This window comes from Mizuhopecten yessoensis, unplaced genomic scaffold, assembly GCF_002113885.1.
Source record: "Mizuhopecten yessoensis strain PY_sf001 unplaced genomic scaffold, ASM211388v2 scaffold715923, whole genome shotgun sequence".
Taxonomy (NCBI): Eukaryota; Metazoa; Mollusca; class Bivalvia; order Pectinida; family Pectinidae; genus Mizuhopecten; species Mizuhopecten yessoensis.
In genome coordinates, this window is record NW_018479859.1 from 8371 (window position 1) to 26753 (window position 18383).

General features: G+C 35.0%; 1 protein-coding gene across 1 annotated transcript; it reads left to right on the plus strand.

The window, feature by feature from the left end:
- The first annotated feature begins 2003 nt into the window (after positions 1 to 2003).
- LOC110441388 (soluble guanylate cyclase gcy-33-like) lies at positions 2004 to 13233 on the plus strand. The gene is made up of 8 exons (XM_021484510.1): positions 2004 to 2024; positions 2801 to 2906; positions 3133 to 3284; positions 4006 to 4212; positions 4351 to 5218; positions 5689 to 5826; positions 7809 to 7900; positions 12556 to 13233. The coding sequence occupies exons 1-8, from the start codon at positions 2004 to 2006 to the stop codon at positions 13231 to 13233; spliced, it is 2262 nt and encodes a 753-aa protein (XP_021340185.1).
- Positions 13234 to 18383: the final 5150 nt, after the last annotated feature.

An 18383-nucleotide genomic window follows, 5' to 3' on the forward strand; every position in this document is an offset into this window, starting at 1 on the left:
ACAAAGACAGCATTTCACAACTATTTCTTTCGGCCTCTTTTTTAAAATGCTCAGTTATTAAATTGCCCTGATTGCATCTCTTTATAAATTCATGTTTAGACGAGTGAAAAAAAGCAGAAGAATTTCGGGGGTTGTTGTATTTTTACTGTAAATCACCTGTTCATCGAAAGATAGTTGGTATGCCTTACCCACACAAACGCGGGTTATCTACGGGTTAATTAAATGTCTGACATAAGCGTTATTGAACACTGGACAGGATCTAGGTCGTCAGACAGAATACGCGGTTAACCAATTAATTGTTGACAACCCTAATCAAATACATTTACAAATGGAAACTATATTACAGACAATGGTGCAAGAGATCACAATAGTGATTGAATTAATCAATTTAGGCTTAACCTAGAATGACCAATAAAGTCATTTGGCTTATTTTCAATCGGGTTTCCTAGATCCAAATTAATGAGTTTTGAAAAGGAAGAGACTGGATAATAGTAACTATAATTTTAATAATAATATATATAGGATCTTACATGAGTTTCCATTTCATATGAGATTTATGAAACGAGTCATAGAATAGAAGTGCGGAAGTCTATGACGTCATTTACTTGACCTAAGCGTGACGTCACAATTGAAACAATTGAAACTTTCAACCAATCACAGAGCTGAAAGGTCACATTACATGTATGACATGGGTATATTCACTGGATAACACAGTACATTATGTGATAAATGACTTAACGTTTTTATCTTTTTTTACTATTACTTTACACAATTTACATATGACTTGGAATTATGAGTAGGAAAATCAACATTACTTTGAATGCGATATATTTAAGGGCAAAATTGCAATATTTGGCGAAACATTCCACGTCAGGGGAAACGGCAACATGTGTTCCTTAGTTCGGTAAGCTGGTCATTAATATCGAATAGTAGTGACTTTGTTAAGTTATCTCCTACGACGTAAAACGTGATGATACAAAATCAATTGAAATTAAAAAAATAAAAAATATACTGAATATACACTTTCCATGTTCTAACCATAAAATACGAGTAGATGCTGGCATTAAACATGCAATAAATAACGGAATATTTTAACATATACTTCAATATAGGATGACATAGAGTGCGGTGTATGATGCTATAAAAACAAATAGCATACTATTAACACCATTTCTGGTTGACGCACTACAGTTATAACTACCTGTAGTTTTCACTTTATATGAACGTTTAACAGTCGCTGTCCTCATTACGCACCGACCCTGACGTCATCAGAGTTAGGGTACGTGTCCACCGACTATACAACATACATATTGCAGCATAACACATTTTCTCTTGTTTGTGCTCCCAATTGACGATCAACAGTTCTTTATTCTTGTCCTTTCGCCATTTATCCCTGACATGACAAGGCAACAACCCATTAATTGATGCAAGGTAATTTGAAGTACACTTCCCCGCGAATTGATGTTAGGTAACTTGTACATATCTCTAGTTTTTCTGTGCGTTTTTCCGGATCTAAGTCAGAGAATGCCTAAACCGTACAGGCTATACATATATCTATATATCAAACTTTCGTTTGAAAGTGAAAGACTTAAAAACGGAAATTAATGAAAAAAATATATATTGGAAGCTGAAGGATGAAATAATGAGATTTAAGAATTATTCAATCTGTTCCTGTGCGAGCAAAAACAACTTGAGTTGGCATTATTCATACATCATAAGTTAAGCTTAAACATATACTAAAATAAATAATCATATTTTAAGAAGTTAATTACTAACCAAAATCCCCTACTCATGATTTAAGGACATGATTAAGTAAATAATCCAAATATTATGAAAGTAACCATGACTACCGATGCTAAATGACTATTATTATGTCTCTGTTTAGGTCTGTTAAGTAGGAGATGATAGGGGGGTAATCATGCTCCGTGTTAACATCTGTGCGGTACACATACATCACAGCTAAGGATCCCTGACAGTACGGACGTCACCACACACCGGCAATCATGGTCCTAGGCAAGCCAAAGGTAGGTACAGGTTTTTTTAATACATATATTTATTTTGTTTCTTTTGAAAAGAGATAATTGACGTTAAGTCATAATATGTAAACTGATAAAATAGTGCCCCTATTACTTTCATGATACGCTTGTATAGGCTATAATCACCCTAAGTTTTCACTATTACAGAAATATATATCCTGAGTCTAGACAAATTTATTTTATGTTTTTAAAAAAAAAAATCAATTCGTTCGTCGAAACTTTGTTTTTCTAAAATCATCGTCAAAATACAGCACAATAAACAATTTCTTTATTCAAGTGCTAATAGGTAGACTTTGATATATTTAAATAGAATATAATGTAATTTGATAAAACTGAAAAGTTCTTGGAAAAAGAAACGGGTGCATTTCATTCAATGTTCTTAAGGTTACTTGCTTGTATACACTAATATGTCCATTAAAGCAAGAAAAGATACAACAACTCCGGCAAACATGAAGTAATATACATGTACCAAGCCATGATAACACAGGATGGAGGATACTCTTTAAGATGAGAAATGCATATATTTCGATAAAATGTTTGAAATACCTGCTTTAAAATGATTGCAAATGTCATATTTGAAACCACTTTATAACAGTCGATAGGGCGTTGAATCCTCCCATTCAAACCCATTCAAACAGATAGTTGATTACCACTGTTGTTTCTAAGATATCAGTACAAGCCTCTGAACATAAGTGCATGTGTAATGATATAAACACCTACAATGTATAGTCTTATATCATAAACTTTCTGCCACATACCATTAGTTCCAGCAGTTTTGTTCACAGGCATCCTCAGCGACCGACAAGGTATCATCTATCCTGTCGTTTGGCAGTACTAGTACTGATATGCATTTACAAACCAAAACTACAGGTACGTAGGACACATCTCGGACATCTCCGGATTAGAAATACAAGTTTAGAATTTGATCTGTTCAGAATTCGCGCAAATAATCGCCGAATAAATCAACGACTTATTTCGGACATCATCGACGAAGTAACGGATACGTTAATCTATATTTTCTGTAAAGTGTGTGACTTCATATCCTAGATTTGCTTAACTGTTAAAGTCTTCAATTAATAAATAATTTTGTTTGTAGGTATTTGTCGACATGGCATCCTTACTGACGCAGGGAAGAAGTATCAGCTTACCAGAATGCTCTGTCTCACCATTTTCCCTATCGTACTGTTGTGGAGCTTCACAGCTTTTACTCTAACCGAATCTATCAATGAGAAATCCACCGCCGAACAGGTAAGTTTTTATATGAAAAAATAAACCAAGTATACATAAGTTAGCGGCATTCTAAACTTAGCGCTTATGGCGTTTTAAATATTGCGGTAAATCATGATTGTGCGGATTAAAATGTTATTGCAAATAGCTTTCTATTGCTTGTATAGACAGTACGTCAATTCATCAGTGCGCTATTTAAGGCAAATTCATTTAACAACATCAAGTTTAATACTTATATATAGATATTAAAGTATTACTATATATAGTACAAAGTAATTATTTATGGATAAATAAAATTATAAATGATATTGTTTATTCCATTTCTTTTGCTTGTTAAAGCATGTCATATCATACTTACCAGCAACGTATTAACTAATGCTTTTCTGAGTAAATAGTAAAATGAAATAACTTAAGAAGATTTAAATTATTCACTTGAAAAATGCTAGTTTTCCAACCGGTATAATTATTATCTCAATAACTTAATTCGAAAAATCTGACGAAATATGTGTTATATAATAAAATCAACCTTAGAAGACCGCGTCTTTATCTAGTAACACTATGGTATACTATCTGCAAATTGTGTTTTAACTTATATTGAACGGTTAATAAAACTTCCTCAATTTTTCATCATGTTTGTATTAAGTGGTCGATAGACTGGTTTACCTTCTATACTACTCTACCATGGTGTGTATGGTGTGTGTATCATATACTAATCGATCAGGATATTTGGTCTGTTTTGTAGAACATGCAACAGTTGCAGTTTACGACTGAATTAGGACAAGTGATCCATCATTTACAGAGGGAAAGAGACATGAGCGTTCTATACCTCAGCGCACTAGGACCGGAAACAAGGACCTTCCTGTTGGACGAGTATATCGAAACTGACGATGCCCTTGCAGCTCTAACGTCTTGGCCGGACGAAGCAACACGATCCGGATGGCAGGATCCCGTATTTCTTTCCCCTGAAGCGCTTCTAGCGCACATATCGCGTCATAGGCAATTTGTAAATAAGCTTCAGTATGATATTTACAATGAAATAGACTTCTATAATTTTATCATTGATACAATGTTGTACTGGTTTACGAAGACCGTCACTAGAGACACTTTTGCTACTGTTTGGCGAGATCTGATAGCTTACACTAAAATCACAATCGGAAAACAAGACGTAGGGGTCGAACGCGCGCTAGGAACGTATTTCTTTGTGAAAGGGGGCTTTAACAATCAAGACGCGTTCGAACTGTACAATAGGAGAGTACATAAATTCCGAGCCTTCTACTACACGGCCCACATGTATTCTTCAATGGTAGACAACCTCTATAAAGAAGGCTTTTTCAGTGCTTCTTATAACGTCACGGAAACCATCAATAAATATAGATTTGAAATACAAAACTCTGAGGAATACAAGCAAAGTCCAAGTGTACTGAAAGCACAGAAGTGGTTTGACAATATGACTATCTATATGGACGCACTTCTGGGAATACAGGTTAAACTCGGGAGCGATATCATATCTCAGATCAATGAAAAGCTAACCGGGATCACAGAGAGCATAGCAGTCAGCATCAGCTGTCTGGTAATTGTTTTGTGCGTCTGTCCATTGGTGGTGGTTTCCACCAAGGCTCTTACGAGCAGTATCCAAAACTATGCTGTCATACTCGTCCACAAGACGAAAGAACTCACAAAGGAGAAGAAAAGGACCGACTCGCTTCTCTACCAAATGATACCTAAATCAATTGCTGATAAGCTCAAGAAAAATGTTCATATTGATGCAGAATACTTTAAAAGTGCTACGGTATTTTTTATTGATATCTTTGACTTTAACCGACTAGTGATGGAGAGCTCCCCAATAGAAATAGTGGACTTACTGAATGCTGTCTACAAGAATATAGATGAACACCTGGATAATTTTGATGTTTACAAGGTGGAAACGATAAATGATTGCTACATGGTATCCTCAGGTAAGTAGTTTCCTTCCAACTTCATGTTGTAGTTCTTTTTTATGTTTCGCTTCCATTTCTATTATTTAATTATAGTACCGTTTGTTCGGAATGAATGATAAATGCTACATTGTTAGTTTGTTTTAAAAAAACCAACAAAAAAAACCCACTTATTTTGTGAGCTTTCGAAAACGTCTGTTTCCTTTGCCAATTTAATTATCAATATTTTGAATATCTAATTGACAAAATTCAAAAAATCCATTTTAGGCGGATATTGAAAAAGCTGTGTAAATATTCACATCTTAAGTTTTGTTTGGTGCCTTTAAGTGTTTTATTATATGCAAATAAACGACATAAAAGTGATAATACTATTCCTGGATCTTAGCGAATACCTTCATTGCCGTATCTATTTTTGGAAAGATATTTAAAAAACAATGTATTTTAAATAGTCATTAATACTTTATTGAACATGCAGACAACTTGTTATTAAGGATTACCAAAAAGGAACCGGGATCGTCATGTGATCGAGATAGCCAATCTTGCTTTGGTTCTCCGCGCCATGGTTCTCGCTAAGCCGTTTGTGCTGTCGGGTGACAGGGAAATAAAACTTCGCTTTGGGATGAATACAGGTGAGCGTCCGTGAAGATGATATTGTTGTTAGTTTGGTATTGGTTATATCATCATAGAACGATCTGCTAAAGATTATCATAAGAGAGGATATATTTTTATTGTGATGACGTAAGTGATTTGTAAGTGGATTTTGAGGGCATATCATTTGACAAAAATGTCAGTTAAGGATATCATAACACGAGTATGTTATTATGTGAGATATATCACTTGGGGAAGTCATAGCGATACAATAGGCTCGGGTATTATTTTGCTCAAACCATGAGCATGGGATAGTTTTCTAATTATTTGGGTGGGATGTTATTTTAGAGAGGTATTATTTTGAGAGGATCATATTTTGAATATATTTTTTCACTTGAATTTTCACGGATGTGTCCGTATGTATGTACAATGTTAGATTGAAACCGTTACAGAAAAATTTAAGTACTCTTGATGAATATGAAATTGATGATATAGCCAAATGACGTAGCATATGCTGGTTTGTTTTGCCTTCTAACTCGACTTGCTTGCTATCTGAAGAACGTCTCTTCATCCGTTTGAGTTTCATTTGCTCGGGATTACTTTTAATATATATCTGTTGACGAAGTTGTAGTTTTGTGGGGTAATCATTTAAATTTGAATTTCAAAATTGGGGTATTATGCGTTTCTGATGCTGCAATTTGGTGTTGATGTTATTTCATGAAGATACCGTTTTATATGGAACAGTTTTAAAGAAGAATGTTAATTTTTGTCCATTGTTACCAAAACTGACACAAAAATCCAGTACGGCGTCATAGCCCGACGTAAATGGGAAACAATAATTTCAATTAACTTATCTAAAGACAGATTAAATGTAATCTTCTAAATGCAAAACGTGTATCCTGCTTCACTTTACTGCAGAGCTTCGTGCTTCCTGCAATGGTTTCGAACATTAATACTGTCCTGATGTTTGGACTCTGAACCCATATACCGACTGATGTTACTAATGAATAAGCAATGTAAGGAAATATGTAAAAACCTTACCAAACATTACTCAACAAATTTGAATTGACAACAGTCGAAAGGCTTTTGGCTATGAGTCAGGCAAAATATATTGATTGAACTGTGACAAATATATTTGTTCATTAAATTAACTCAGTATGATACAAGATTCATCAGAAAAAGAGATAACCTTGTTTTATGTATGTATTGTTAAAGGGCCTTGTATGGCCGGGGTGGTTGGACTCACAATGCCACGGTATTGTCTGTTTGGTGATACTATCAACACAGCATCCAGAATGAAGTCTTACGGGAGGCGTACGTATACCAATAACCATTGATCACAGTTTAAATAAAGTGTATAGCCAACGGTTTACTAAGGTGGAATGCTTATAAGGTATTGTTTATATAAAATAATGCTTATAAAAAGTATATTTGATAAAGTGCAATTGTAGAATGCTTATAAAGGGTTGTGTTTATCAGGTAGAATGCTTTTAATCTAATGTGTTTATAAGGTAATGTATACATACAATAGAATGCTTATAAAAAGTGTATGGATAAGTTAGAATGCTTATAAAGTGATGTGTTTTTAAGGTAGAATGATTATAAAGCAATGCGATTTTAAGATAATATACGTATGAAAAAGAATATTGATAAATTAGAAAGCATATAAGGTAATGTGTTTATAGAGTACATGTAGCATGAGTAAGAATGCTTATAAAGCAGTATATTATAAAGCAGAATGTTTACAGTGTAATGTATTCATAAAGTAATGAGCGTATAAAGTGTTACGCCCATGATGTATGAAAATAGTGTATTTATAAAGTAAAATGCTTTTAATTTATTTATAAAGCAGAATGCTTTTAATATAATGATTTTGTAAGGTAACATGCTTTTGACGTAGGGAGTTGACGAAATCGTGTTTCTATTAACCAGTGTATCCATTAAATACTGTGTTTGTTAAGTAATGCGTCTACCAAAAGGAAAGGTTTTCTGAAATCTTTATTTAGTCTTGTTGCATCTGCAGCCAACAGTATACATGTAAGTCAGCCGTCCTATTCCCGTCTGATGAAGTATGGTTATTACATTATGAAGAAACGGGGAAGCATTTTTATCAAGGTGAGTATTTCTGTGTAGTACTCTTTAAAAAACATAATTGATGACGTAATTTGTAAATAAGAAAATAATATCACTCCGGGAAAGGACATCGTCTTGCAGAAATGAACAATTATTCAACAAATTTACCGTGAAGTGTTTTGAAGCCGTGTTCATTTCCAACTATACCGTCGATACAGTATGTTTTGCTGATCTTCCAACTATGTTCTTTGCTAACTTGTGCAGTATCTAACAAAACAAATGTTCGTTTTCTCTGTCGTAATTTCAATGTTGATTGTCACCAAATTTCCGGGTGCGAGTATGGAGAAAAAGAGTTAACCATTATGTAGGTGTAGTCGATGGTGAAATTCTACTCGAGGTTGTAGAATTCGGGTAAGAAACTAAAGCCACGTTTATGTTCGAAATTCATCACTCTCGAGTAGCATTTCGTTATTCAGCATACCTTACATAATGATGAACTCTATTTTGAGATACATGATTGACGGTAAAATAATCTGGTGAGGGCATCAACATGATGTAAAATATACACTTAAGAAGCCACGATTGAATCTCGACTGAAATTATGAAATCATATTATATTGGACTTCACCAATATAAACTGGTTGACGCTTGTTTGTAATGTTAACGAGAATTCATTTAACATGATGATTTTGTGATGATATTTTTCATTGATCGTCATCATCATTTTGTACAAATGACGTTGTCTTAGTATGTTTACTGTCTGACTTCAATTTCCTTTTCATAATACTTAAAATATGATTTAATCAATTAGGTTTTATTCGTAAAACTAACCACTCGTTGAATCTTAACATTCATGACTACATGTACATCATGGATTAGTTCCTATGATGGAGAATCACAAAATGGCACAGCTGGTAATTCAATACGTCGCTATTTTAAATCAATATGTCGTGTAGTGTTAATTTACTGGTCGATCAAATCGTACGTTTAACAAGCAACTCTCCATTTTAATGGATGATTAGGTGTTTAACAGGAGCAATTATTGTACAAAAGTAGCTCAAGTTTACTGCAGATCAGTAAGCTGACAATTAAAGGCCAGGTTCTTATCGCCAAAGTACCCATAAAGATCGTCTTTTTTTCACGAGGCTCGGGGTAATCGCCTCAATTTACAAATGTAATTACACTTTTATAAGGTGCGATTATCAGTACACCAATGTATGTAGTTTGAGTAACATTTATGTGATGCCTATGATTTATCACCTTAGTGATACATATGGTTATGCTAGTGTATGTCTTCTATATTGTCGGATCAGTACACCCGTAAACTTAATCTATTATAAAACCACTGATTATGGCGTCAGTATGCACATTTATTTTCATTATCAGAAGGATTGGGATTATTATTTTAAAATACAAATGAAGTCACACAGCTATATTGCATGTAGACTATCGCCTTTTTGAATACGTATCGTTGCACTATTACAAGGCCTGAGGGTTATCGCCTAATTGCACTTGTATCGTTACACTATTACAAGGCCTGGGGCTATTGATTTATTGCACTCGTATCGTTACACTTTTACAAGGCCTGAGGATTATCGATTGATTGTACTTGTTTCTTAACACTATTACAGGGCCTGGGGATTATCGATGTATTGTACGTGTATCATTACACTATTACAAGGACTGAGGATTATCAATGTATTGTACCTGTTTCTTAACACTATTGCAAATCCTGGGGATTATCGATGTATTGTACTTGTATCATTACACTATTACAAGGACTGAGGATTATCAATGTATTGTACCTGTTTCTTATCACTATTGCAAGCCTGAGGATTATCGCGTTAATGTACTCGTATCGTTACACTATTACAGGCCTGGGGATTATCGCGTTAATGACTCGTATCGTCACACTATTACAGGCCTGAGGATTATCGCCTTAATGTACTCGCATCGGTACACTATTACAGGCCTGAGGATTATCGACCTAATGTACTCGTATCGTTACAATATTACAGGCCTGAGGATTATCGACTTAATGTACTCGTATTGTTACACTATTACAGGCCTGAGGATTATCGCCTTAATTTACTCGTATCGTTACACTATTACAGGCCTTAGGATTATCGCCTTAATGTACTCGTATCGTCACACTATTACAGGCCTGCGGATTATCGACTTAATTTACTCGTATCGTTACACTATTACAGGCCTGAGGGTTATCGCGTTAATATACTCGTATCGTTACACTATTACAGGCCTGAGGGTTATCGCGTTAATATACTCGTATCGTTACACTATTACAGGCCTGAGGGTTATCGCGTTAATATACTCGTATCGTTACACTATTACAGGCCTGAGGGTTATCGCGTTAATATACTCGTATCGTTACACTATTACAGGCCTGAGGGTTATCGCGTTAATATACTCGTATCGTTACACTATTACAGGCCTGAGGGTTATCGCGTTAATATACTCGTATCGTTACACTATTACAGGCCTGAGGGTTATCGCGTTAATATACTCGTATCGTTACACTATTACAGGCCTGAGGATTATCGCCTTAATGTACTCGTATCGTTACACTATTACAGGCCTGAGGATTATCGCGTTAATGTACGCGTATCGTCACACTATTACAGGCCTGAGGATTATCGCCTTAAGGTACTCGTATCGGTACACTATTACAGGCCTGAGGCTTATCGACCTAATGTACTCGTATCGTTACAATATTACAGGCCTGAGGATTATCGACTTAATGTACTCGTATTGTTACACTATTACAGGCCTGAGGATTATCGACTTAATTTTCTCGTATCGTTACACTATTACAGGCCTGAGGATTATCGACTTAATTTACTCGTATCGTTACACTATTACAGGCCTTAGGATTATCGCCTTAATGTACTCGTATCGTCACACTATTACAGGCCTGAGGATTATCGACTTAATTTTCTCGTATCGTTACACTATTACAGGCCTGAGGATTATCGACTTAATGTACTCGTATCGTTACACTATTACAGGCCTGATGATTATCGCCTTAATGTACTCGTATCGGTACACTATTACAGGCCTGAGGATTATCGCGTTAATGTACTCGTATCGTCACACTATTACAGGCCTGAGGATTATCGACTTAATTTACTCGTATCGTTACACTATTACAGGCCTGAGGATTATCGCCTTAATTTACTCGTATCGTCACACTATTACAGGCCTGGGGAATATCGGCTTAATTTACTCGTATCGTTACACTATTACAGGCCTGAGGATTATCGCGTTAATGTACTCGTATCGTCACACTAGTACAGGCCTGATGATTATCGCCTAGTTGTACTCAAATTGTTACACTGTTTCAAGGCCTGATGATTATCGTCTTATTGTTCTTGTAACCTTGTTGATTATTGACCTCATAAAGATGTATGATGGCAGATTCGATGAATGTGAATTTAAAACAAATTATGCGTTAGTTTGTTGAAATTTTGGCATGTTTTCCTCATACATTCTATCAGAACATTTGACTGTTCTACTCAATAGCATATAATGTATATGAACGTCTTCCTTCTTTTATATAAAGAGTTCTGATATTCAAGGAGGGTAAACAGAGATATAAATGTACGGTTGCATACAGACATAGATCAAAATTAAATACACCTGACGATGAAGTCCTGAGACGCGCTTAGTTCCTGACTGATATTCAATTTTCCTTTGGAGACAAGTTTTGCACTTATGCAGATACTCATATAGGACCACACTAAATGTGCCCTTCGTCTATCTTACTTGTTGTTGTTTTTTTTAAACTTTTCACTGAAGTTAATTCGACGATGTGCTGTCTTTAAACTAGCAGAAATGCATTGTCCACATCGATTGTACTTTAAATCAAGGACACTACAGACTATTCGACATCAGCTGTTGTCCTTGAACCTTACTCACATAATTACTTACAGGGACGACTAACTACTAAGCTTAAGACGATTTTGATCTTCCGATCGTATACTTTATCTTTCCTTATAGTAGCATCCATGATTCTGCGGTATTTACATATCACCTTTGATTCGGAATATAAGAGCTTGCTTTTAAAATCAAGATTTCCTTAATCGATATCCACTGCTTACAGAAAACACACCACATAGCATAGAGTGTGTTGCTTCGTTGTCACAAACCCGGCTTTCAATTGGAGGACGTGACATTACTTACGTTTGACCTAGATTTAAAAGGCGGGTGACGGTAGATGTAGTAGTAGATGCTAACCCTTCCGGAATGACTTGTCTTAATGTCCTTGTACACTAAACCGTTGTATGGTCACCTTTTATACAAAATGGCGTTATCAATGAGTGTAGCGATAAAATGAGGAAAAATAAGAAAATTATTGGAAAAAAAAGAAAGAAAAGCCGGACCTTCAAATATGTTTGTGTTAAGCGAGACGGGGAATGGAACGATGGGCATTATAGGGTCTCCATGTAAAGTTTTTCCTTTTTTCTTAATTTACATTGAGTTTTATCGGTTTAAAGTTCGAATTACGGTTTCGTTCATTCATTCAAGCATATTTTATTGGCACAAAATAGTAAATGGGATTGGGCACAAGTTCTAATAACTTACTAGGCCCTTTCTCTACGATTTCTTTCTCGAAACTCTGTTGTTTGATGGAACAGTATGCAAATGTTTGCTATTACCTCATTTTGTTGTTATTTTAGGGGAAAGGGGAGATGGTAACCTACTGGTTAATGGGTAAACAGAGTGAAAGTTGCCAGGTCATGGACGTGGATGTCGAATCAGCAAACGAACTGGATGAAGCTGTCACCTATAACGCCATGCCAGGCGAACTTACACAATACGATCAAAGGCACCTGACCTCCGCTCTCACTGTCCCATTACCAGGCAGGGTCTATTCCAGAAAACACGTTCACAGCAAATGCGGTAAGGTGTCGCCACAGATTAAAGGCATACAAGAACATAAAGACACAGAGGTAGAATGCCTAAGTCAGAAGAACCAAACATATACATCTACGATGGATGAACCTTCTGATGAAGGAAATGATGGGTGTCAAAGGAGAAAGCCCGTCAGACAGCAATCGGGAGTTTCAGTAGAGCAGAAAGAGGCAGAAAATAAAGATGAACCACTGCCCACCACGCTAGTATCAGAATATATTGACGAACCATTGCCCACCTCGTTAGGATCAGAAAATAAAGGCTCACAAATTTCGATCCAAATGGAAGAAGTTGACAAAGACGAAACACAGGTACAGCAGATCGATGTTTTGCATGTCAACAAATCGGAATCACGTAATGAATCAGTTTCTGAGGAGACTCTGAAAATTAGCAATGAAAGCACATCTGACGTAGATAATGGAGCCAAGGACATAAGTCTTTAGTCACACTGACCATGCTGGATACATTATCAAAAGATTGTATGGTGCATTTGAAAAAGACTTTGCAATTTTAATGAGGTTATATCACTTTTAGGTAATTGATACATTCTGTAAATAACCAAAGAAAGTAAAGATTGACAAACAATTGAAATCTGACAAAATGGAAGTTAAAATCTTGTAAGTCTAAATAAGAAAGAGAAAACTAAATGGTCTTTTATATTGTTTTCATCGAAGCAAAGGTTTTATTCCAAAATTGGTCCTTTTGAGATAAACTTCAAGGACACTCTGCAATACGCAAAGCCGGAATATGCTCCCCAGGGAGTTGAAAAAGATATTGGCTGGTTGCTAAGGTCATATAGCCACTGATATTAATTTGCGAATCTCTTACTATGTTGTTATAAAGCGGTATATAAGAACGTAGAATTATTATTATTATTATTACTAGATATTGTTTCAACTAATGTTCTGTTTATTTGTTTGTATATAGGGAAATTTATCAGTATTTATAACGACTATTAAATGTATCACTGACATATTTGTGTTATATATAGGGAAAGACTCTTTCAAATTTGTGTTACATGCGTCTACAAAAGTGAGGGTATAAAGTTAATTTAGCAGTACCTATAATGTCTTTTAAATGTACCACTGGTTACTTTTAAAAGCGTGCTAGATGCCTATAAACGTACTACGGATGGTTGCGATAGGCCTACCAATGTCAAATGTGTTCGATCTCAAAAAGATTTTTGCATCATTTTATTAAATCTTGTCAACAGTTTTTCATGTATGTATATATATGTATAAACAAATTTCAGCTAGCGAATTGTGAAATGTTAAGTGATCTTAAGTATGAGAGGTTACTCTATTTTTGTACTTTAAACTATATCCTGAGACCCCTACTAATAGTTCACTTTTTGTGCATCAATATGCTCAATAATTGCATTGGTTCGACGTCGTCAAATTTTAACATTTTGTGGTATTTTGAAAGGGGACAACTGCAGATTATGTTACTCAATTATTTTTTATTTTTTTTGTTTTTACAAAATGTCGATTAAATGAATAAAAGAAACTTGGATAGATATATTTCGTATTCCCTACCAATTCCCCAGATCATTATACCTTATCATAACTAAAGATTTTGGAGATCATCTTTATCCATTTTTTACCTCCGGAAATAGTTATACTCTTATTACAATTTTTTGTGAAATTTTGTTTGTACATGCATACATATATAATTGCAAAGAGGAACATTTACAAGTCGGATATCCCTCCAAACTTTTTAAACAAAGTGATCCTTACATGATGTGTCTGAATTGCACTGGAAATCATATTATTGTTCAATGTATTATGATTTTTTTGCTGTGGAGAGAACATACATGCACCATACATTAAATAAATGTCCAAAACTAGTCGAATATCCTTTTATATCATTTATACAATACCATATTTTACACTGGCTAGAGCAGGCATGTAACGTTTGGGATTCATTGTCTATAACTCGCTCTAACCATCTGGTTAGGTTCGGTGATACGTAGACAGAAGTTTTACTGGTTAACAATCATTTGTGAAAACCCCCAACCTATTAATCTAATTTTGAATATCTGTATATAATATGAGTATTGCAAAGCACATCTTATACACTACGTGTACTAGATTCACACCTTCTTTCTTGAGTGTTTATTTTCATAACACATATTTGCTATAAAACAAATATACGTTATAAAAAAGAAGCAAATATTACCTTCACAAACTTGTATCAACGCCAACAGAACTGGTCCTATTATCTCATCAATAACACTGTCGATGAACAGCATATTGTTTTCTTCGTGGTAATATAGATTTACAATATATACACGAGAGACGTTATCATTATAAATGGGAATATCTTTATGAAGATATGGGAAGTTGTGTGGGAACGCTTTTCAATATTATTGTTTAATGTAAGTTGTGTGATATTGAACACCAATTACTGTTAATATTTTTTATCACGGATTAGTATTGTCTTCCGAGTATGGGAGTTTAAATGGAAATCAAGCGCTTTTCCCCTTTAAATGCGGTATGCGTATTTATTAAGAGCTGTGCTAAGTATCCGCCCTTTCAACAATTTTTATTATATATAAAAATATTATTTTAATATATTAAATAAGTTTGCACCGTTGTTGTAAGGTTTGTACAATATATATATAGAAGACGGCTTTAATTTTAAAACTGGTTTTATCTTTAATAACTCGCTTTATTCAATAACTAAAAATAACAGTTATATATCCGTCAAAATTTTGCAAACAGCCTCAAAGTGTTTAAATATACACAAGTGACATGGTTGACTACATTGGTTTTAGACAACAGAAAACATCCAAGTGTTAATACAGGTCTTCAATAGACATATCGTATGTGCCCGAGGTATAGCACTCTTGTAAAATGTGTAATTCACATTCATTATTTGTCGTCGAATATTTTATTTCTCTTTCATTTCTATTAATAAATGCTTAGATTTATTTGGATTGGAGTTTCCCCTGATTCCTACAGAATAAATGAGATTTTTCTTACACGACCTTTGCTTTGGTCACTCATATGGATGCAAGTAGCATTTCCATTCATACTGAATGAATCATGGGGAAAATGTTGTTTCCTTTCTTATGAAAACTACAGGACTGACTTGCACATATTTCCTGTAATATAACAGGAAACTGGACACATGTCACATAGATATTGGTTTTTTTCAACATGTGTTATTGCTGTAATTAAACATGTCTACTAATTAATGTCTTTCCTTGAGTACTTTTTTGTTTAGCAGTATTCTGAAGTTAAATGTTGTGTTTATTAAATTCCTGCTAATAGAATTACAAATATTGCTTTAGGATGTTTGCAGGTCTTTACACTATTGATACAATTTTACAATAACATCTGTTTATTCCATTTTCGAAAAACACGTTGCATTTCTTGAAAAACTTAATCACAGATTACTGTTAGACAACTATTGCTGAAACACAAACCTATAAATACAACCATATTTGAAAGTCTTGCAAGAAGATCCCAAAATAACTAACTATCAATATGACATCCAACTTGTGACCAAAGCTTATTTTGTACACATAAAAATGTGTAATAATAATAATAATATACAACATTTATATAGCGCCCTATATAATTTGTAAAATTACTCTAAAACGCTTTACAACATATGGATAATAGTAATGGTTATAATAGTGAAAACGAAAAAAATAACAAAGGCTTGCAATCACTTTTATAGATTTATAAGCAAGCAATGTGCACATAATTGAACAAATAAAAGGGTGGTATTTACATAACGTCTTTGCAACGATTCTAAAATGCAGACGTGAAGAGGTGAGTTTTGATGTCCCTCTTGAACTTTGCCAGGTAATTGGACTTTCTAATTGCAGATGGTAAGCTATTCCACAACGTAGCCGAAACCCTTCCAAAGCATCTGTTTCCGTAGGTCACAGTACGAGATTTTGGGACACACAACAAAGATTCTGACTCCGACCGCAGTGATCGTGACGGCTGATACAGGGTAACAAGCTCCTGTATGTACTGAGGAGCTGTTCCATTCAGTGCCTTGTATGTGTACACCATAACTTTGTACTGCGACCTGTATCTTACAGGTAACCAGTGCAACGAATAGAGCACAGGTGTGATGTGCTCTCTCTTTCGAGTACGAATAACTAGCCGTGCTGCAGTGTTCTGGACCCTCTGCAGACGACTAGTTAGTTTGTCAGATATACCACAGAGCAGGGCGTTACCATAATCCAACCGAGAGGTAACAAGTGAATGCACCAAAATCTTGCATGCATCTGCAGTTAAAAACTGCCGAATACAGCCGATGTTCCTGATCTGGTAGTAACAGGATTTGGCAATAGCGTTCACTTGTTTCTCCATGTTCAGTGAACTATCAAAGTATACCCCTAGGTTTTTAACAGCTGGAACAGTCTCAATAGTTCTGGCACCGACCTTGAGCTGGAGAGCCATTGTTTGCTGACACTTTGGGGAAAAGACGGTTAGTTCCGTCTTTTCCTGATTAAGCTTAAGCATGTTGGCGTTCATCCAGATACTGATGTCTGTCAGACAAGCTTCCAGACTTTCTGAGACGGTATTCCAGCTGTCCTGTGGTTTGATGACCATGTAAATTTTGTGTGTCATCGGCATAGCAATGATAGCGAAGGCTATGGCGACGACAAATCTCTCCAATCGGTTTGGAGTACATATAATATATTCGTGGTCCTAACATAAGATAAGTAAGATAACATAAGCATATCATCGAAGTAACAGGATTACGACATTGAAATTTAAAGTCTAATAGAAAAAAGGATCAGCAACGAAGGAGGAAACAATAAATTAAAAGCAATATATTAACACATCAGTGTTTCAGACATCATAAATGATATCACCAAAACCTCGGGCCAGAGCTGGTGACAGCATCAGTGCTGTCCTGTAGTGACACACCTATTGAGAGAATGATCCTCATCAATAGTGACATTTGTGGTTTGTAGTAGTAGTAGCAGTAGTAGCAGTATACAATGTAGGACAGGAAAGATTTGAACGGTGACAACTCAGCATATTACACTAATTAAAAGGAAATGTAGAATCACAGTATTAGCAGTATTATATAAGTCGAATATGAGCATAACTAGGATGATAATACCATCGTCCATCATATTTGTCTCAAAACACTCGTTCTAATTGTCGATATTTAGCAATCAATTAGTCAGCATAAAATGATATTAACAGGCAGAAATGTTCATTTCAAAACACAACATGAATATTTTTTGATCGCATCTTTGAAGAATTCAGTATCCAAGAAAGCGAAGGAGTTCTTCGAATCTGATAACAATAAGTATAAATATTTCGTTTGTTTAAGGAGCCGCTTTACTACAGTGTTCATAACATAGAATGTATGCTGACAGATTTTAGGAATACAACTGCAAATTGAATAAAATTTATGCCAAGTGACGAAGACTTACGATAACGAAGTAATTCAAAAGCTATAAGATGCGAATGGATATTCCTCATGTGTAGAAAATAAGTTGTCGCCAACGATTTTAAAGCAAAAATAACGGGAAAATCCAGTGGTTTTTAATAAAACAAAACCTGTGACCTCGGCGGTCATACATTTTATCCATTATCTTAATCTGCAGTCT